This window comes from Hemiscyllium ocellatum, chromosome 7 (assembly GCF_020745735.1).
Source record: "Hemiscyllium ocellatum isolate sHemOce1 chromosome 7, sHemOce1.pat.X.cur, whole genome shotgun sequence".
Lineage (NCBI taxonomy): Eukaryota > Metazoa > Chordata > Chondrichthyes > Orectolobiformes > Hemiscylliidae > Hemiscyllium > Hemiscyllium ocellatum.
Window position 1 is genome coordinate 59,115,872 of NC_083407.1, and position 22,360 is coordinate 59,138,231.

The 22,360-nt window shown below is 39.1% G+C and overlaps 1 protein-coding gene across 2 annotated transcripts in view; it reads right to left on the reverse strand.

Moving 5' to 3' along the window:
- galnt13 (UDP-N-acetyl-alpha-D-galactosamine:polypeptide N-acetylgalactosaminyltransferase 13) overlaps positions 1–22,360 on the reverse strand; it is a 369,837-nt gene that overhangs the window by 261,268 nt on the left and 86,209 nt on the right. For both annotated transcript variants that reach the window (XM_060827901.1, XM_060827900.1), the window contains exon 2: positions 12,514–12,682. In XM_060827901.1, coding sequence (XP_060683884.1) covers positions 12,514–12,682 — 169 coding nt within the window. The remainder of the gene's footprint in view (positions 1–12,513; positions 12,683–22,360) is intronic.

A 22,360-nucleotide genomic window follows, 5' to 3' on the forward strand; every position in this document is an offset into this window, starting at 1 on the left:
GGAAGCTGTTGGTACAGGTGCCACTTAAACTGGCCTGCATCCTGGTAAAACAAGTAACTAGGGCAGTAGACAGTGCTTAAAACTAACAAGGCAATATCTGAACATATTTGACTGGATTACAAATATTGCTAGAAAAGGACGAGAAATTTAAAACAAAGATCACACGTAATGAGGAACTAATTTAGATTAGCAAGGACACGGATATATATCAGCAGAACTTGTTAAGAGTGAAGATATGGACCATTTTGATTAACTCAAGTTTATGGAGAATAAAGACTGCAAAGCCAGCCAGTGACACATTGGATTAGTGAAATCTAGATGGAACAAGACAAGGAATCACTGTATCCCTGCAGTGTTGAAGCCCATCTGGTTCACACTAAGCTTCGAAAGAGCATGCCACCCAGACCCGGCCTATCCCCATACCCTACATTTCCCATGGCTAAGCCACCTAGCCTGTATATCCCTTGATGCTATGGACAATTTAGCATGGGTAATCTGCACATCTTTGGACTGTGGGAGGAAACTAGAGCACCCAGAGGAAACCCACGCAGACACTGGGAGTATGTGCAAACTCCACATAGACAGTCACCTAAGAGCGGAATCGAACCTGGTCCTTGGCATTGTGACTCAGCAGTGCTAACCACTGCGCTACCAAGCTGCCCACATGATATCACACAAATGTTTTAGCAGATGGAGAGCTAGACAACATTAGAGATGTGTATGGATACGTGCTTATCTCAGTATCTAACATGACAAAATACTGTGAACAGTCTTATACAATCCCAGCAATGTTCAGAAAATGGATGAATTTAGTGTTAAGTAAAATTTGCAATGAGTCTTAACGATCAAAGCTTCTGCCCTCCCATTATTTAGGTGGAGGAAATTTCTGTTCATCCAATGTTGGATATCAAGCAGTCTGTCAGACTCGTGAAATGTTGGGAGAAATGGTGGTGATGATGTATTTCATAACCGTTGTTTTTAGATGTTTTTGCCAAAGCACAGTATTCCGACAAGACTTAGGAGACTAAGTCGAGAGAGGTCTCACAGGATGTCGTGGTCAACTACATCAAAGGCTCCTGACAGATCGAAAAGGATTTCTTTAGGACTGCCACAGTCACGCAGGCTCTCATTTATTTTGGCAATGATGCGCCAGTGGCACAAACCAGATTGGAAGGATTTCTGAGGAGGAATAGTTGCACTATTTTTAAAAGAGTACATCATTAAAACACATCTAAAAGTCATAGAAGAAGTAATTTCAAAGGAAGAGAGGAAAAAACAAGATGTGTCACACATCACTGGGACTACACAGCACAAATCAAGCCCCACTATTCCTGGAGTCAACACAGAAGTTAAAAATGTTATCAAAATTCCTAACATTCTCCAATTTATCTATCATTTTAGACCCAGTTTGACAAAAAGCATGGACCAAGTTTGTATATGTAACAAGAATGATTATAATTTACAAATAAATAGACTGTAGTTACAGTTAAACAATTATTAATTGTTGACATATACTAGTTAAATCTCTAATCCCTTACAAAACACCATCAAGTATATAAACAGATGGACAAACGAAAAGGTGTGAAGGATGGAGGGCAAAACTGGAAAGACAGTTTAATTGATTTGCTGAAATGAGGTAAAAGTGAGGACTGCAGATGCTGGAGATCAGAGTCTAGATTAGAGTGGTGCTGGAAAAACACAGCAGGTCAGGCAGCATTCAAGGAGCTGGAAAATCGATGTTTTGGGCAAAAGTCCTTCTTGAAGGGCTGAAATGATCCTGCTGACTTGCCAGGTCTTATTACTCTGTAGTCTCTCTTCTCCAAGTACTTTCACTTGCTTACAGAAAACACAGAGCAAGTCTCCAACTTAATTAAAAGACACAGCTTACAGTAACTGGGGAAGGCAAATAACTTAACTTTCTTCAAGCAGCAGGTGTCTCCCCACCCCTGCCCCCACCCTTTTTCCTCCTGAAGCTCTGAAGGCTTCTATCACCATTCAGACCTACACACTGCTCTTGCTTCCTGGGAGTCAATCACAGCTTTTGGCAGGCAGAAGGCCTTTGTTATCGATAACTGGTTTCAATTCCCTAGATCAATCAGCTACTTGCTTTGAGCCAAATCTCATTTAGTAAACACCTCCACCCAACCCCCCCCCACCCCCCCCCCACCCAGTACCAATTTATCTACAAGTTGTAAATTTGCAGATGACACTAAGGTTGGTGGAGTTGTGGATAGTGACGAAGGATGTAGTAGGTTACAGAGAGACATAGATAAGCTGCAGAGCTGGGCTGAGAGGTGGCAAATGGAGTTTAATGCAGATAAGTCTGAGGTGATTCACTTTGGTCGGAGTAACCGGAATGCAAAGTATTGGGCTAATGGTAAGATTCTCGGTAGTGTAGATGAGCAGAGAGATGTCAGTGTCCAGGTACACAGATCCTTGAAAGTTGCCACCCAGATTGACAGGGCTGTTAAGAAAGCATACAGTGTTTTAGCTTTTATTAATAGAGGGATTGGATTCCGGAACCATGAGGTTATGCCACAGCTGTACAAAACTCTAGTGCGGCCGCACTTGGAGTATTGTGTACAGTTCTGTCACCATATTATAAGAAAGATGTGGAAGCTTTGGAAAGGGTGCAGAGGAGATTTACTAGGATGTTGCCCAGTATGGAGGGAAGGTCTTACGAGGAAAGGCTGAGGGACTTGAGGCAGTTTGCGTTAGAGAGAAGAAGGTTGAGAGGTGACTTATTAGAGACATATAAGATAATCAGAAGGTTAGATAGGGTGGACAGGGAGAACCTTTTTCCAAGAATGATGACAGCGAGCACGAAGGAGCACAGCTTTAAATTGAGGGGTAATAGATATAGGACAGATGTCAGAGGTAGTAGTAAGGGTATGGAATGCTTTGCCTGCAACAGTAGTAGATTCGCCAACTTTAAGTACATTTAAGTCATCATTGGACAAGCATATGGACGTACATGGAATAGTGTAGGTTAGATGGGCTTAAGATTGGTCTGACAGGTCAGCGCAACATCAAGGGCCAAAGGGCCTGTACTGCGCTGTAATGTTCTATGTTCTATGTTAAGCAAACTTCCCCCACTGAATGAACACAGAGGTGTAAACAGTGTTAAAATGTTTTAAGTGCAACGATCTCTTCCACGAGCCTTGGTTTGTAAAACAGATCTTTTTCCATTTCAGTCCAACAATCAGAAATATGGAAGAATAAAAAGGTACAGTCTTTACTGATGGAAATAGTGGGCTGAATTTTCAGCATCCACTGAAGCTGGGAATAGAGGCAGAGCAGGGCCTGAAAAACATCCAACGCAGTCCACAAAGCACATTAACATTGCTGGCACCAGATCAGGAGGAACAGTGGAAGAGAGACCTCACCCTCCTCTCAATTGAGACGAAACACAGAACATAGGAGCAGGAGTAGGCCATTCAGCCCAGAGTCTGCTCTGACATTCAATTCTGCAATGGCTGATAATCAAACTTAGTAAACTGTTCCCACTTTTGCCCAACAGCCTTTGATCCCTTCAGTCTTAAGAATAAGATTTATCTCCTTCTTGAAAATATCCAATGTTTTGTTCTAACCGCTTTCTAAGAGAATTTCACAGGCTCACCACTGAATGGAGAAATCAAACGCTTCAATGCTTACAGCTTGTTCAGTTGGGATGCTGATTTGTTTTTTAAAGCAGTAACAGGTTACCTGACCTTTAGAAACAAACTAGCTGATGGGCAAAACTTACATAGTTGGGTAGCTCCATATTTAACACTGAAGGTCAGCAAATCACATGTGATGGAATGCGGTATCAGCCACATATAGAGGGTACAGATTCACATTGCAGAGTAGGCATCCTTAATTGCATTTTGAACATCTGAATAGTTTGTGGACTGAAAGGAAAGAAACACCTTGGGGCTGACATGTCAAAAATTCACAGATTCTTTTTTGCAGATGTATACCAACTGCACATTTAGAGAGAAAGATATCTCAGAGTTTTTGTACTGCTCCCCATTAAGGGAGTTAATGCACCACTAAGAAGTCAACTATCCTGAAAGAATCACATGACCTTTCAACTTGATGCTCCTTCCTCAGGGAGAAGAGGATGAGGTCCTCTACCCATGTACAATGCCTCTGTGGTCTCCTGATGCATCTCTGCATGGTGAACTGTGATGTTACTCATATCACCTGCTCTCATCTGGAAGGGTCCATTTGGCTACAATGTTAGGGTGACCATGACCCTCCATTGTTGTGGGGAGGATAGTCTTTGCTCTTCTTTGTAGATCAGGATAAAGGATGTGGCACAACTTCATGATAATGTTCTAGTTGAATTTTAAACCTTTCTGGGTCTGCTCTTGACTCATGGCTAAGTAGGAATCATGCTCCTGGATGAAGCCTTCTATGGGAAGACTTCTTTTTGATTCCCCATCCTCTCCATGTCCTAGATCGTTTGCAGAGTTACAATCTAACTATGCGTAACTATCAAGAATGCTCTCACATTTATGTAAGGCACTCGTGTCTCTTCTGTTCACATATGCAGCAGAACCATCAACATTTATCCACCACCTCAGCACAGTGTTTCCATAAGCCTTAGCAAAGGAAACTCAAAGGCAGTTCAGTTGAAACATACTGAATAGGCCTATATGTATAGCTCCAGAACTGGGTCCTACGTTGCTTCATAATGTTTGCTGTTTACAGGAGTCAAATTTAAAAAAAATTCCATCTGCATGTGTAACGACAAACTTGGCATCCTGGCATTGCACCAGCCCATTCAGGACACTGAAATCATGACAGTACCCATTCAAAGTATCATTCTAATTCAGGAATGTCATGCACACCGAGCAGGGGCAACAAGTGACGCATCATGCACAACTAAAATTAATAATATGATTGTTACATATACAAAGTGATTGTGTTTTGGGTTGTATCCTTAATTTTAAGGTAAATGAAAGGGATCTCTTCTGAAGTTGGTTGACACTAAACCTGGGTGCCTTAATGTTAGAGACTGAAGAGCAAAATATTTACATTAGAAGACAATGCTGCAGTTTAGAGCGATTCGATTGAGACTCTAAAGTCCGAGAAAGGTGTTACAATTTGTCAATAGTTGTGTTGTAAATGGTGCATTTACTCAAAGGTGAAAGGAAGCTCCATCTTCAAGGATAGCTAATTTCTATTTGGATACAAGTTAATGTGATTTCGACATTTTCCAGATGAGGTTGCAGACTTTCCTATAAATCACTGAACTTCCAAAGAGAGAACAAGTCTCTGTTCAGCAAAGAAAATAACTTATTCACATCATTAGGGATGAGTGTAAACCATTTCTAGTCAAGGAGACACATCCTGCAGCTTTCCAAAGATTCCAGATTTACCTTGGCATGACCAAAAGGATGAATCAGTTAAATAAGCTTGATTGCTGTTGATAGATTAAGAAACTCTCAAAAACTGAGCAAGTGCCAAGAGACTGTCATTACTCTGAAATAAAGGATATAGTAACCCATTGGAGAATTTCAGCAACTGTGAACTGTTAAAACAAAGAACTGTAATTCTGTGGACAATGCAATCTGTTAAGAGTATAAAAGGTGAACTATAAGACCCTTAGACATAGAAGGAGGTCATTCAGTCTGTCAAGTCTGATCTGCTGTTCAATGAGATAATCGCTTATGTGATGATCCTTAACTCCATCACTCTTAATTTATTAACTGATCAAAAATCTATCTCACCCTTGAGTATACTCAATGATCTAGCCACAACAGCTCTCTGTCATAAAGAATTCCACAGATTCACAACTCAGAGACAAAATTCCTTATCTCTATTTTAAATATGTGACTCCATTGTTCTGAGATTAGCCCTTGGGTCCTAAACTTTCCCACAAGAAAATCAAGCTTTCCACATCTGTGCTGTCAAGTTTCTCAAGAATGTTATACATTTCAATAAAGTCACCTCTCATTCTCAACTCCAATGAGTACAGGCCCAATCCATTCAATCTCTCCTCATAAGACAGTATGTCTGCATCACGCATCAGCCGAGTGAAACTTCTCTAGACTTTCTCCAATGCCAACATTTATTTCTTTAAATAAGGAGACAAAAACTGTTCACAGTATTTCAGCTGTGATCTGACAAGTTCCTTGAATAGTTTTAGCAAAACCTCCCTACACTTACATTTCATTCCCTTTGAATGAAACACCAACATTCCATTTGTCTTTTCTAATATTGCTAAACTTGGATGCTAACTTTGAAAATCATGGATGAGGACTCCAAATCCTTTTGTTTCATAGCTTTCTATAATCTTTCTCTGTTTAAATAATATTCAACACCTCTATTCTTCCTGCCAAAGTATGCAACCTCAAACTAATTGTCCCAAATACACTGAATACTTACACATGCCTTCCTTCCTCTTTCAATCTGACTATCCCAATGTATAAGAAGATCAAAGTAAACTATGGTTAATGCACTGCCTACTTTTACCAATGCCTTCTTTTCTGTTTTAATTCTACCTCCAACAAATGGATTCGTATTTTCAGATTCAAGATCGGTCTTTGCTTTCCTAGTTCCTCTGCCTCATATCAACAATGCTACTACACCATGCTTTCCTTGTGGCTTGTTGTTTCAAAATATCACATAACCCCTGAATATTAGATCCCAGGTTTGATCTCCATATCGCTGTAATGGGTATACGATCACATCTATTAACCTGTATTGTTGCAGTTAGTTCATCTTTGTTCTGGTGAATATTCACATTCAAGTAAAGAAACAATAGTTTTGCCTTTTTACATTTTTTGCTACTTTTCACCCAATTTACTGTTGTTTATGTAGGTTTGTTAATTATGTCCTTTCTTTTCCAACTCCGGATATTAGTATCCAAACAACTGCCGTGTAGTGTTACTATATCTTCTTGTTTTGTAAGGTACATTTCCCCTCTCCATCTCAATAATTTAAAGGTCTCTTCATAGCCCTTGCTATTTGATTCACCAGGGCAGTGGTCCAGCACGATTCAAGTGAAGCCTGTGCCACCAGGATAGCTTCTTTCTACATCAGTGCCCTATGAACTGGAACCCATTTTACCCACAACCTTTGAGCCATGCATTTAACTCCTTGCCTTTTATTTACCTTATGCCAGTTTGCCCATTGGTTACATAGCAATCCAGACATTACCTTGGAAGTTTAGCTTGTTAATCTAGCTCTCAACTGTTCCAACTCTTTCAGCAAAATGTCATTTCTGGTCACACCAACATCATTGGCACCAATGTGGGCAGCAAGTACTGGGTTACCCAGCACTGTGGAAGGAACCTCATAGCACTGGCAGGGTCCAAGGTGCCCCTTTCTAACTCCTGCATCTTCACAGCTGCCTCATCTGTAGTCACATCCTTCTGTCTCTTATAACAGACCAGTTTTGAACTACTGAGTCTGAAGGGTGTGACCGCCCTCTGGAGCAAACTTTCCTCTTCTTTGATGTATCACAATATCCCCAGTTCAGACTCCAGCTCCTCAAGTCAGATCCTCAAACTCTACACACTTACTAATGATGTGTTTGCTAAGGATCACATTGGTATCCAGCAGCTTCCACATGTTGCAATAGCAACACATCATACATCCTGTTATCACTATCATAATTGAATTAACGTACAAATTAATGACTACAGATTTAGTTTTCTTTACATTTCACTACACTGAGCATTTTTATAAACTAGAAAAAACAAAATCACTAGTATCAACTTAATACTTAAGCAGTTATTTTCAAGAAGAAAAAGAGTGCAAACCTTAAATCAAACTGAAGACCTTACTTTTATTTTAAAGACAATAAGTATTCACCAAACCGCTTCTTAATCACTTCTTCCCTTGCTCTCAAATCACATTATGGTTTGTGACATCACTTCACAATTGGTCTCCATGCAGGTCAGTCTCTAAATTCATCGCTTTTATCCTCCCCCACTCACCTCATATTCTGGAAAATTTACTTCTTGCTGTAAATCTGAGTTTAAGCACACCTTTGCACTGAATTTCCAGTTTGAACCAAATTTCCAATAGTTAGCAACACACTTGGCCTTCAACTCACACTGTTTGTGCTCCTTACTAATCCCATCACTAAATGTTAAGTATTACGAATAAGTTGCTTATTAAAAGTAATCACAAGTAGTTTAGAGTCACTTGTCACAGCAAAATATGAATTCTTGCTGTATCGTTCTTTCACGTTGAACTGATGCATTTAGGAGGGTCATTGATTATTATTTAAATGCAAACAATATGCAGAGTTTGGGGAAAATGTCCAATGGCACTGAACCAACGCTCAGAGCAGGTGTACACATAGAAGGAGGCTGTTTGGCCCACTATGCTGTAACAATTACAATTCCACTAGTAATTTAAGATCAAATCTCATTTAGAAAGTTGTTCATACCTACAGAGATTTGTAAGAATGATGTCAACCTGAACCGTGTTATCAAAAATGGCAGTACATAGCTGCATATCATGCTCAATAAATCTCCAAAAGGCAATAAAATGTAATCACATCCGCATCTTATTTTTATGGGAAATGGTTTATATGTGTCAGATTAAACTTCATGAATTGTGAAATATGTAATCTCCTGTACATTTTGTATTCAGTACAGAATTAAACCCAGGCAACCTTAAGTGCAGGTAAGCGTGGAGCTTTTGGTTTATGAAGTGCTAAAGTTTATTTAATAGATATGTGGAACAGGTATTCAAATAAGGAATGAAATGGAGAATCAATATATTACTTACAGATTGTAAGGATCACAACTTAAAAGAACATGGTAGAGCAATAAACACGTGGTGATCCTAAAAATGTGCTTTGCAGTGATGACTATTATACACACCATAACTGAAGTAATTATCAATAAATATTCTTCTTATATTTTAAAAAAATTGTTGGGCAATTGTAAAAGACCAGTGTTAACAAATGGTCAAGTTTACTTAAAATACAGTACCAATTCTCAACTTCACAATTAAAATGGAATATTATGTAGATTAAGGCAATAAATCAATGTTATTTCATCCAGTTCATTAATACATTAACACTAGTACAATATAAATGGAAGAGAGTGCTCTAAAATAGTCACAAACTGAAACTACATTGGTGTCTCTTCAAATGTGTTTCATTTAGGAAGTAAAAAGGCAATAGCATTTTAATGGGTTTTATTATCTTGATGGAATACCACAATCACATTTCTCAAAAGAAACAACAACTTCCTGGACAGATAAAAATATATGAGGGAAAAATCAGTTTGCAGAGTGCCACTTAAACACTTACTTCAACTCCCCATGAACAGCCAGTACCTGATTGTTACCTGCACAGCATTTTCAATGATATTGCTAGAAGCAATGCTATACAAATTAATTTCTCATCCATGATATTCAGCTGTATGACAAAAATGCAGTCTTTAATATCATAATGTGCTCTCACTACTCCAGTGTCTAACAGATTTCTCAGACAAAGATAACACTAACATGATAAATTGGCCCTGGAATTTGAAATTCATTTTTGGTCATTTTGGAAACCAGGCTTCAGAATAACAATAAAAGCAAGCTGCCTGCACTTATCACATCTTGAGTGAGCTTTCCATTAGTGACAGTCTAATTTGGACTGCCTGACTGACTGGCTTGGCACCAAGAGTTTGGACAGAAAAATAGGGAAGTGGGGTGCAATCATGAGCTGCCAGCAGTCCTTATATCTCAAAAGAGTTGGAAGAAGCACTTCTAGTATTTCAATCTCCAGAGAAAGGTTCTCTCACACAAAAACTGAATTTTTTGTACTTGAAAGTATGAATTTATATCACCAAAAACAGAGTGGAGCATAAAAGAATACAGCAGGTACTGTATTCTCTGATCCTTACTATTTCATTTTGCTGAGGGGTGCCGAAACAAGTATTCACATAAGCAAAGGGCACAATGTCTCTTTAAGGAACCTGTCAAGATTGCCTGAAAATCCTCTTTGTAGTGCAGGATCCGTATAATTGGTAAAACATGCCTCACTTTACTAGGAGAAAGTGAGGACTGCAGATGCCGGAGCTCAGAGTCGAGAGTGTAGTACTAGAAAAGCACAGCAGTCAGGAAGCATCCGAGGAGCAAGAAATCGATGTTGATATCTCACTTTACTGCCTGGAAAATGGGTGCGCTGAAGATTAATTCCTACTTCTGACTTTGTATTTATGGTTGTACAGAGGAACTGCGATTATCCAAATATTAATTATCCAAATTTCAGATTACCCGAAGAAGATCTCAAGGTCCCAATAAAAACATTACATCAACGAGGTGTTTCCAACACTGATCGCATCTTTTGTTTACAATGATTAAACATGAATTCAGTTCACTGAAATGCTGCAGAGAACAGTCTTGGCCATCAATGGGAGCCCAGGCACCGTCTCCAAATGACTGACCTCTCATCCTCCCTCCCTCTCCCCGCACTTTCTGTGGAATTCTACACAGGGGTGTACCCTAAACTCCCCTTCCTCAGATAATCTCTCCAACATTGTCTTGTATAGGGCAAAGGTGGAACTTGTCAACAGGTTGCAGTAAAATGTTGTGTGTGTGACTGTGTGTGCGTGCTATTTTGAATCTCACCCTCCAAAGGCAGAAGCAGTCTTGCTGTTGGTGTCCAGTCTGGCTGACCCAGAACGGGGAGGGGGGGGGTGGGCAGATGGGGGGACGGACAGGGACGTGGTGGTGGGGGTGGGGGCGGACAGAGGTGCAGGGGCTCACAGCAGTGTGCTCCTGCCTAGTCTCCTGAATGGGAAGCAAGAGCTTGCTGTATCAATCCCATTGAACTGATCGGGGGGGGGGGGGAGGGAGGGGGTGGCGGTAGGAGGCTTCAGCGATGCAGCCGGTCCCTTATACACAAGGGTGTGTCTGCTCAGAAACAAACCCTGAGACAGAGAGAGGGAGCAAGGCATGTACAGTGAGGAAAAAGGAAACTTCAGAAAACTTCAAGCCCCAGAGGAGAGGCATTGACTCATTAAACTGAATAATCAATTACCCAAACGAAATAATGTCTGCCCACCTCATTCAGACAATCAAGGTTCATCTGTAGAATCAGAAACAGAAAATGTTTCTGTATCAGTTCTCTGTATCAGTTTCAACCAAGTAATGGAAGTTGGGTTTCCATGCATAGAGGTAAATAGAAGTTGACATTGACATTGCAACAAATAATGAAAAACAATGAATAGGACAGAGACTGGCGGGGGTGGGGGTTGGAGAGGGGGAAGAGAGAGAGAGAAAGAAGGAAAGAGAGAAAGAGAGACTTCAAAAGACTAAGTGAGTCTCTAAATAAGATAATGAAAGCCTACAACCAGATGCAGCTTTAAATAAGCTCATAATCTGATTATAAACCGAGCTATAACTTTGATTAAACCTGATCACTGGATAAACTACAGAAGCAGATGCCAAATATGAAGATGTGAGAACAAGTCCTTGTTCTGGATGTCTTGATAAGCATGTAATTATGCTTTGATGCATTTACAAATAAAGTGAAATATAATTTTATTACATTCTAAAATTTAATCAGATTTTAGTAGCTTGATTTGAGGAATTTTCATGAATTGAGGATAGATTCCAACCTGCACCTCATGACACAGATCAGAGGCAGCCACCAGCGCAGAAGAATACACAGCTGGCTACAAGAGAGCTAATGCCCTAAACGGCGATTCTCCTGCTTTTCGGATGCTGCCTGACCTGCTGTGCTTTTCCAGCACCACACTCTTGACTCTGGTTGCAAGACCTTGCCTTGCTTCTCTGGTACTTCAACTCACCCAGCTGCATATGTTTTTTAAAGTCGTACAAGTCCTCAAGCATTTATCCCATGGACCTCTTCACCCTCCCCACCCACTTTCCATATCCTATCAATAGCAAGCAATGCCAATACATGCCACCCCATACCCCGATCCTTAAATCATCCATGCCAACCCACTCACTCCAATTATTCCCAATTACCTGATATATACTATCAATGCTGCTTCAGTAACCTCCAATGATGCCACATGCCCTCAACTAGCCTCAGCCGCAACCCAGTCTCAACAATACCTGCATAACCCCATGCCAATTCAAAAGGTCTTCCAAGTCCATTGACCTACTTTACTCTGTGCAACACCAGTGAACCTTATAATGATGAATAGAAAACCTTTTAAAAAGCCATTAACTCAAGAGCTGCTTTGAAAGTAACAATCCACCTTTTGAGACCTTAAGCATCAACAGCAGAAGTTTTAGGCTCCTGATATCTCCTTCTTGTATAAATAAACATTGCCAAAATAGTTCTATAGCTCAAAAGGAATTTTTTAAAAAACTTTAACTATTAAACAAATTTCCCTTCTCTGTATCAGTTTCAACCAAGTAATGGAAGTTGGGTTTCCAAGCATAGAGGTAAATAGAAGTTGACATTGATATAAAGATGAATAGCACACATGTGGACCCAAAGTGAAACAAAAGTTATATTTACATTTGTACTCTGGGCCACAGGACATTTGTTTTATTGAGGGAAAACAACACATTTAAAAATGAGAAGAAATTTACCCTTCCAATCTCACATCTGGTAGAGTTCTATTGAATGCAATCATGTCACTGGCCATGAGATTAAACTGGTTGATTTTGAACAAGTCCCTCATTTTCTCTTGATCTTCCTTAGGAATAAGGACTGCCTTTCCCATTTCCCCTGGGCCTTCTTGTGCTCGGGATATGACAGCTGAAATAGAAAAATAATGTATTAGAATAGATTACTGGTTTAAAACATTGGTAGCAATCTAGACTATTTTTCAAGTACAAAACATATAAGTCTTCATTTGAGAATACCCCATTCAAACATGATACCATGGTTTCATAGTAAAGTACAAATTTTATGTAACTTGCAATTCTTAACTTATGAGAATAAATGCTTCACTGTGGCGATAGGAATATCCTGCAGAACATGCTGCTTGATTTGCAATGTCATTACAAGTGAAAAATTTGCCACAAATTAAAGATTCATGGAAAGTGCCTCCTAGATTGTGGGTTCCCTTGTGAGAAACACACTGAGCTGCAGTTGCTTGTGCAACTCTTCAAAATACTGCAAAGGGGAAATTTTTTGAGGACAGACAGCACTCACAAAGACTACAATTATTCTTTGAAAAATAAATGGGGACGGACGAACTGACAAAGCCAGAGGGACTTGTTAAGGGAACACATGTATTTAAACAAAGTTTCTGAACAGAGAAGGCTGATGAGGGTAATGCTATGTGCACAGACTTCTAAAAGACATTGATTCAGTGTCATGTAGCGACAATTACAGATACAGCTTATGAAACAGAATGGATAGTAGCAAGACAGATATTTCAGGAAAGATGTGAAGCCCTTGGAAAGAGTGCAAAAAAGATTTATGGGAATGGTTCCACTGATTAGAAACATCATCCATAAAGATTGATAGGAGAGATGATCTGTTTTAAGAAGAAGACTAAGACAGATTTGATAAATTTACTCAAAATAGTGAGGGATTTGAACGAAGAACAGAGACAAACGGTGACCTCTCATGAAAGAATCAAGAATAAGAAAGAACAGATTTAAAGTAAGTACAAACATTGAAATAGCACAAGGAATAACATTGTCATGCAGAGTGGTTAAAGGTCAGGAATGTACTGCCTGGGAATGTGCTTTAGGTAGGATAAATATAAGGCATTCAAAAGGAAATTATAGTGTTGTCTAAAAAGAAATAATGGTCAGATCTGTGAGGTGAGTAATGGGGAGAGCCAGTGCAGACAGGTTGGGCCGATTGGCTGCCATCTGCACTGTAAAGGTGTGTTATTGTGGAACTACTTCCATGATTGTATTTCACCATTCCTCTATTTGTCAGCACCCTTCATGAAATCCAAGCAGAGACAACTTCCACAAATATGAGCTTTTTACAAGGTCCTTAGAGTCATAGCGTTGTATAGCATGGAAACAGACACTTCCGTCCAATTTGTCCAGCCAACCAGATATCATAAATTAATCTAGTCCCATGTGGCCCATATCCCTCAAAACATTTCCTATTCATATATACGTCCAGAGGCCTTTTAAATGTTGTAATTGTCCCAGTCTCCACCACATCCTCTGGTAGCTTGTTTCATACACCCACCACCCTCTGCGTGAAAACGTTGCCCCTTAGGTCCCTTTTAAAATCTTTCCCTCCTCATCTTAAACCTACGCCCACTTTTTTTGGACTCTCCACCATAGGGAAATGACCTTGTCTATCTACCTGATCAATGCCCCTCATGATTTTATAAGTCTCAACAAAGGTCACCACTCAGCCTTCGATGCTCCAGGGAAAATAGCCCGAGTTTATTCAGCTTCTCCTTACAGGTCAAACCCTCCCACCCTGACAAGTTCTTTTCTAAACCCTTTCAAGTTTCACAACATCCTTCCTATAGGAGGGAGACCAGAATTAAATGTAGTATTCCAAAAGTAGCCAAACCAATGTCCTGAACAGCCACAACATGACCTCCTAACTTCTTTACTCAATGCACTGAACAATAAAGACAAGCGTACCAAATACCTTCTTCACTATCCTATCGATCTGCAATTCTACTTGCAAGGAATTATGAACCTCCACAGGACCTTACCATTAAGTGTACAACTCCTGCCCTGATTTGCCTTTCCAAAATGCAACATCTCACATTTATCTAAATTAAACTTCATCTGCCACACCTTGGCCCATCTGGCTGAGATCCCATTGTACTGAAGTAATCTTCGCTGTCCATTACACCCCTAATTTTGATGTCATCTGCAAGCTTACTAACTATACCTCCTAAGTTCAAATCCAAATCATTTATATAAATGACAAAAGGCAGTAGACCCAGCACCAATCCTTAAGGCACACCACTAGTCCCAGGTCTCCAGTCTGAAGAGCAACCTTCCACCACATCCTCTGTCTTCTACCTTTGAGCCAGTTCTGGATCCAAATAGCTAGTTCTCCCTGTATTCCATGTTATCTAACCTTGTTAACCAGTCAACCACAAGGAACCTTATTGAATGCCTTATGTAAGTCTACACAGACCACATCCATAGCTGTACCCTCATCAATCCACTTTGATACTTCTTCAAAAAACTCAGGTTCGTCTGAGACAAAGGTTGGGGGGGGGGGAATCATCTGGCATTCGATTAACCAAACTTCGGATCATCTGAATGAGATCGCAAGGTCCCGATGCGTGGCTAACTATATTATCTGGCATCAATTATCCAGCATTCGATTAACCAAATGAAATACTCCCCGCCTGTGTCCTTCGGATAATCAAGGTTCCTCTGTATAATACAATAGCAATAAGGTGATCATCCTTTTCTTACTTCTCAGTTCCACCTAAATAACTTCCCGGGACGTAGTCCCAGGAATATCCTAAGTACAGCTGTAATGTTATTCCTAATCAAAATGCCATTCCCCCTCCTCTCTTGTACCCCTCCATCCTTCGTATAGCATCTCTACCCTGGAACATTAAGCTGCCAGTCCTGTTCATCCCTGAACCATGTCTCTGTAATTGCTATGATATCCCTGTGCCATGTTCCCAGCCATGCCCTGAATTCATTTGTTTTACCTATTAGGCCTCTTGCAATGAAATAAATGCAGTTTAATTTAATCAGTCCTACCTCATTCTCTGTTTTATTCCTGACTGCCCTGACTGTTTGATTTGCCCGTGTTTCTAACTGTACCAGTCTCAGACTGATCTCTCTTCTCACTATCCCCCTGGGCTCCCCCCCCCCCCGCTTTACTGGATTAAATCCTCTAATGGTGGACTGTCATCTAGTTTAGAACGTTTGACAATGTAAACTGTTGGAACATATACATGAGCAGAAATAGAGAGACTCCAATAAGATACACAGATCTATCATATATTGGAAAGCATCAAGATGGTGAAGATATCAAATAAACTGTTATATTTATGAAAGGAAACTGAAGGAACATGATTGGAAAGTGTGGAAGTAATTCACTTATTCAAATGTTTTTGTCAACATTTCAATTTCAGAAAGATGCCATGTAAATTTAACTCTCTATCCCTTTCGAGCAATTAAATAATTTCAGATTTGCTTTTACTTCATAACACTTTGCTAATTAGCTCATCAATCAATACATTCTAAGATTCTGTACATCAAAAACCTGTCATTTTGCTAGTTCACCCTGGTTTTTTTTGTAGGATGCAATCCTCTTGATTTTAGACTTTGTTGTATTTGTTGAGTTAATCACAATGCCTTGAATGGTTGAAATACTGTCACCATTTTTCTTTGTAGGAACTAAATGTTCAATACCAAAATCCACCAATCATTGTAATGACAGCTTTTAAACAGGTTTTGTACAAGATGTTTATTGTCCTTATGTACTCCTCATATTTAATATAGATGAGCAAAGTACCATTACCATGAACTTCTTGGACTTCAATGAATTGTTAACATTTGGTTGCCAGTGTTTAGGTCAACACAATTATTCTGATTTCAGAAGTCTTATTTATAAATGTTCACCTTTTCTGCTGGTGGCAAAATTCAAAACTGGGCTCTATATTTCATCTAGTTTCAAGACTACAGATTTCACTGTGTGCAATGCCTCAGGCAGTATCTTGATCATATTAGCAGGATCCCTGGAAGCATTCAGAGCAGAGTGTGATTCAATCAGCACCTCCTGCTGCTTTGATACCAATGCTGCCATTTTCAGTCTTATTGTTCACATTAATGTCCTCTCAAACACCAATCACATTTTTTGTGGTGCAGAAGGAGGCCATTCAGCCCACCATCTCTACAGTGACTTGCTGAGCATTTTAACTTAGGAACAATCTCCCACTTTTTCCCTGTAACCCTTAACATTGGATGATTATTGAAATTGATGCAATGTCCCTTTGAATTGAAACTGCCTCCACATTTCAGACAGTGCAAGCTATACCCTAACAACTTACTGCATGAAAGTAGTAATTTTGTTTCTCTCAGCTCACGTTTTCTTCTTTTGCAAAACACTTTAAAACTGTGCCCGCTGGTTCTCAAGCCATTTGACTGGAAACAGTTTCTCCTTATTCACTCCGCTCAGACATCTTATGATTCTGAAAGCTATTAATAAATCTCCTTTTAGCTTTCTCTTCCCCAGGGGAAACAGTCTCAACTTCTCCAATCTTTCCTCAAAACTGAAGTGGATCATCCCTGGAACCATTGTCCTAAACATCTGCACTCTCTCCAATGCATTAACATCCTTCCTAATAATATGGCACTCAGAACTGTACACAACACTCCAGTTCCAACTTAATAGTATCTTGCATAAGTTTTTTCAAACCTACTTGCTTTTTTATTCTGTGCCCCTATGAAGCCTAGGGTACTGTACGCTTTATTAACTGTTCTCTCCACCTATTCTGTCACTTTTAATGACTTCAATGTACACCCTTTAGAATAATGTCTTTAATTTTATACTGTCTCTCAGTGCTCTTTATACTAAACTGCATTACCTCACACGTCTTTGCACTGAACATCATCTGCCATCTATCTGCCCACTATCTGTCCTTTATGAAGTTCTACACTGTCCTTCTCAGTTTACCAACATCATGAGTTTTGTGTTATCCAAAAGCCTTAAAATTGTCCACTGCACAAAGATCTAGGCTATTACTATTCAAAAAAGCAAGGGTTCTCATACTGACTCCTGGGAACTTCATTATAAAATCTGCAAAATACCCATTAAACAGGATTCTGTTTCTATCCATCAGCCAATTTTGTATCCTTGTTACTACTATCCCTTTTCTTCCATAATTTATAACAGTCCTCAAGTCTGTTATGGCACTGTATCAACACCTTTTTGGATATCCATATACACCAGTATCAACCCTCTCTCTCAAAAAACACCAGCTAGTTAGACAATTTTCCCTCAACAAATTCACGCTGACTCTTCCATATCAATCCAATGTTCTTCATATGATTAAAGTATCCGAAATAATTGTTTCTATATATTTATCCAAAGTTAAACTAACTGATCTACAATCCTGATCTTTAGAACATTTTTTGAACAAGGACGTAATACTTGCATTCGTCCAACTCTCTAACACCATTCCTCAATTCAAGGAAGACTGAAAGGTTTTGCTGTATGCAATTTCCACTCATTTCCTTCAATATCCTTGGATGCATCTTAACCAGTTCCAATGTTTTATCAAATTTAAGTTCTGATAGTTTATCCAAAACCAGCTTATTAGTTTTAAACTTTTCTAATGACTGAGTTTCCTCCTCTGTCACTGTCATCTGAACAGCATCTGCCTCACAGGCAAAGACAGACGCAAAATATTCACTGAACACCTCAGCCATGCCTCTTGTCTCTAAAAGTGAATCGCCTTTTTGCTTTATAATGTTTCCTGTTCCTTGTTTTCATGTGTTTACTTTGGACTTCCTTTTTTACGTTCGCGCCTAGTCTTTTTTCACAACTCCTCTTAACTTCACAAATTTGTTTTCTCACCTCGCTTCCAAGCCTTCTGCTTGGTTCTCAACCACATTTATTATGTGACACACCATTGGCACACCTATTTCTTCTCTAATTTATATTCCATTTCCTTTGCCAGGAAGATCTGGATTTGTTTTGTGTTCTCTTCTTCTTTATATTCTGATGTGTCCATATCATCTCTTCTTCAAATTGTTCACCTACTTCTTCTCAGCCAAGCTTTCTATTTCTGTGCTCGCTTGTATGTGGCACTGAGATTACAACATTTAGGTTGCTACTCACTAATTTTCTCCCTTGCTCCCTACACTGATTACAGGACTACATCTCCCTCCTGTCAAAGTGGATCATGACATTTGGTTTTGCACCCCCTTCCAGAAGAATGTTCTTCAGCCATTCTGTGACATCTGAGCGTAGCACTTGGGAAGGCATAAGCTACAGGAAGTCCCCACTTTACGAATGCCCAACTTATGATCATCCCATACTTACGAACCGACCTCAGGCTTCTCATTTTTAAAAATTCGAGTGACATCCAATGTTTCATCCTAACGAACGGGCGGACTAATTAGCCTGTACCTGTTCCGACTAACACACAAATGCAGCTTACGAACAGCAGAAACAAATAGAACTCATTCATAACCTGGGGACTTCCTGTATCCTGAAGGTACGCTGACAGGCATATAAATGCCTCTCTGGCCCCCTAACTGAAGAATCTGTAGAGTATGCCTTTTTATTCATCTTCCGCCCTTCTGTACAGCTGGCCTACCCAAACTACGCTCTTTCAAGGATCCATCACTATTATCCATGCTAGAGAATGTGAGCATGACGTCTGGGGACTCCTGCACTACCCGCCCATTTCTGTTGCACTACTTGCATAAATTTCTAAACTCGTGCAGAGACAGAAGAATATACATGGATAAGAGCAAAGCAAATTTGTGAGTCAATGGCAAGGAATTTCTGTTTACTACTAACATTGAGTCTTTAGATATTAGTACAAAAGTAAGGTTACTTTAATTTAAATTAAGCTTTCATTTAAAGTTACAGTATGGCAAGACAGTCTGGCCAAGTGGTCACCTATGCCTTATTTGCTTGCTTGCCCTTAACCTGTGGTGTGATCATCTCTCAGTGTGCTAGGCATGTAGTTATCTGTATCATGAATGCATCTCAATGACTCTAACTGCCGCTTGATCTCAAACCTGAGCTTTAACATTTGCAGCCATGACACCATCCAGCTAATGGGAAGTGTTTGTGATGTCCCCAATACCACAGATTGGGCACTCTGCGTCACCTGGAATGATGCTTAGTGCAGGAAACACATCAATTTCCTTTCTCACACAATTATGTCTCACAACTGCTCTAAGGCATTGCATCCTCCTTTCCTAACATATGCATGGTTTGATGCAAATCCTCATTATTACTCCTAACATGGCATAGCTGCAATACCTCTCCAAGTTCCTCTCCAAAATACACAATGTCCTCCAACATTTAAGTCATTCTTGGACTGTTACTGAATCATTTTTTTTTCAAATTGTCTAGCTTGCACACCTGTAGGAGAATTTCCCAACTACAGATAACAGTAATTCAAAGGAGAAGTACTCTACCACTTATTTTAAGAGTAACTCTGGATTTTGCAATAGAGCCTAGTTCCTGGAAATAAAACTGCCACATAAATGTTTAATTCAGGTGCATACATACAAAGTCAGTCTTATTAGAAACTGAAACTTGATGATAAGCGCAGGTAATTTTTTTGATACAAGTTCTATGCCAAAAAACAAATCACTACTTGAAGTGTTAAGTACAACAAAAGTTTTAAAAGATAGAAAATCTTGGTTAGCTTCCAGGAATGGAAATCTACTTCCAGTGAAAATAGTAAACTCAGCTATTGTACAGCCTGTAGAATGATGGAAAGCTCCATATGGTGTAGAATTAATGTGCTGCGATGACCTGTTCCAAACCACTGAACAGAATCAAAATTGCATCAAGTTTCTACAGGCTTGAGTACTTACTTTCATTTTCTACATTCACTACATTAGAAGAGCCATCAATAGAAATAGGAAAAACATGTATATGCCACGTAACTCAATTAAATTAGGATGCATACAAAAGAAAATAAAATACGACCCCACGATTTGATTGGTGTGTCAAATCAGAATCAGCTGCAGGATAATTCAGAGGATTCTTTGAAAACTATGGAAATAATGAGGTGCTTACCTTCCACCTGGAGTAATCAATCTTTTGTTGAGTAACAATTAAGTGCAAAGTAGCAGATACAAGGGGAAACGTATTACTGTTGTAAGACAACTGTTCCTTTAAAACCTTGTTCAGTGGGAACAACTGGATAATTCTGTTCTGTTTATAGCATCATAGCCTTCTAGAATGACCAAAAGCAGCACCGTAAAAACATTGATATCTGTAGAACTGCTTTTAAGCCCCTATATGAAGATATTAATAATTCATAATAAATTCACAATTAACATTCCCACTGAAATATGTTGTTCAGCATGGAGTAAATCAAGAACATTGAGGTAATCAGCAATAATTTCCGATGTTGATGTATTTCGTATTATAGGAGACCAGAAAATAAGGAATGATTGAGAAAAGACATTTTCTGCTTTCCTCTCCTTGAAAAGTGCAATCAACTAAGCTACACAAAAATTACAATTATGCAATATTTTTAATTGTTACATTTAAAATTACATTTAAATACTGCAGAAAAATAATTCGCCTGAACATCTGTTATAATAGTCTATTAACGTTCACTGTTAATACAAAATCAAACTGACAGAAATTTCTTGTGTTTACATATGCAGCTAAACATCAAATTCCAGATGTTGCTCTCAAATATCCATCTCTAGGGCTTTCCAAAAAGGAGGTCAAATTGGAAGCTAAAATACTGAGGTCAGAAACTCGGACCGTTTCTCTTTGCTGTTTTGGGCCTTCTCCTCCTCCCCAATCGTGCACTAAAAAGGTTGTAACACTAAGTCTAAAGAAGTGGTCACATTGGGAAAATGTTTGGGAGGCACTACCTTAGTCCTTTACAAAGTACATTGTTGGACCCCTCAATACATATATGTGGCACAAATTTATTGTAATGGTGTGAACCTGGAATATTTCTGAAAACAAATTGGGATAAGTATCTTTAGGAGTGAGAACATTTTGAACAAAGTTATCATATGATAATGTTTGCTGAACAATTTCTCTCGTCCTGGACAATAAATTTTTATAAGTGTGCAATTTCATTCCATTCAAGGTGATCTAAAGAAGCAACCTAGGACATTAAACAAAGCATTTTAAAAATGAGTGCTGGTCCTATAGAAAATTAGCCTGAAGAATAATAAATGAGTAAGCAGATGTCAGTTGAATTGAACAAGTATTCTGCATCGTTCTTCACTATAGAAGTAACAGCTGCAAACCAGGATATGGAATGAAAGGAGGAACGCAGCAAAATTACAATTACTAAGGAAGTGGTACTGAACAAATTGTTCAATTTATGGCAAACAAGTGCCCAAGTGCTGATGTGCTTCACCCTGAGGTCTTCAACAGTATGGCTGCTAAGATGATGCATTGGTTTTGATTTCCCAAGTTTCCTTAGATTTGAGGAAGGTTTCATTCATTTAGGAAATAATGAATATAACTCCTTTATTCAGAAAGGAAGACAGCAAGAAACTGTAGGCCAGTTAGCATAAATTTACTTTCAGCAAAGTTTAGAGGCTATTATTAAAGCTGTTATAACAGCGCACTCAGAAAAGTTCAAGCATATCCGACAGAAACAACATGGTTTTAGGAAAGGGAAATTATGTTTAACCAACTTATAGAAGTTACTGTGCCATTAGTAAAACAGAACTAGTTGACTTATTATTTAGCTTTCCAAAAGGTATTTGATAAGATGTCCATCAAAGGTTATTGCAGCAAATAAAAGTACATGGTTTATGAGTACCATTTTGGCAAGAATAGAAAATTAACTAGTTA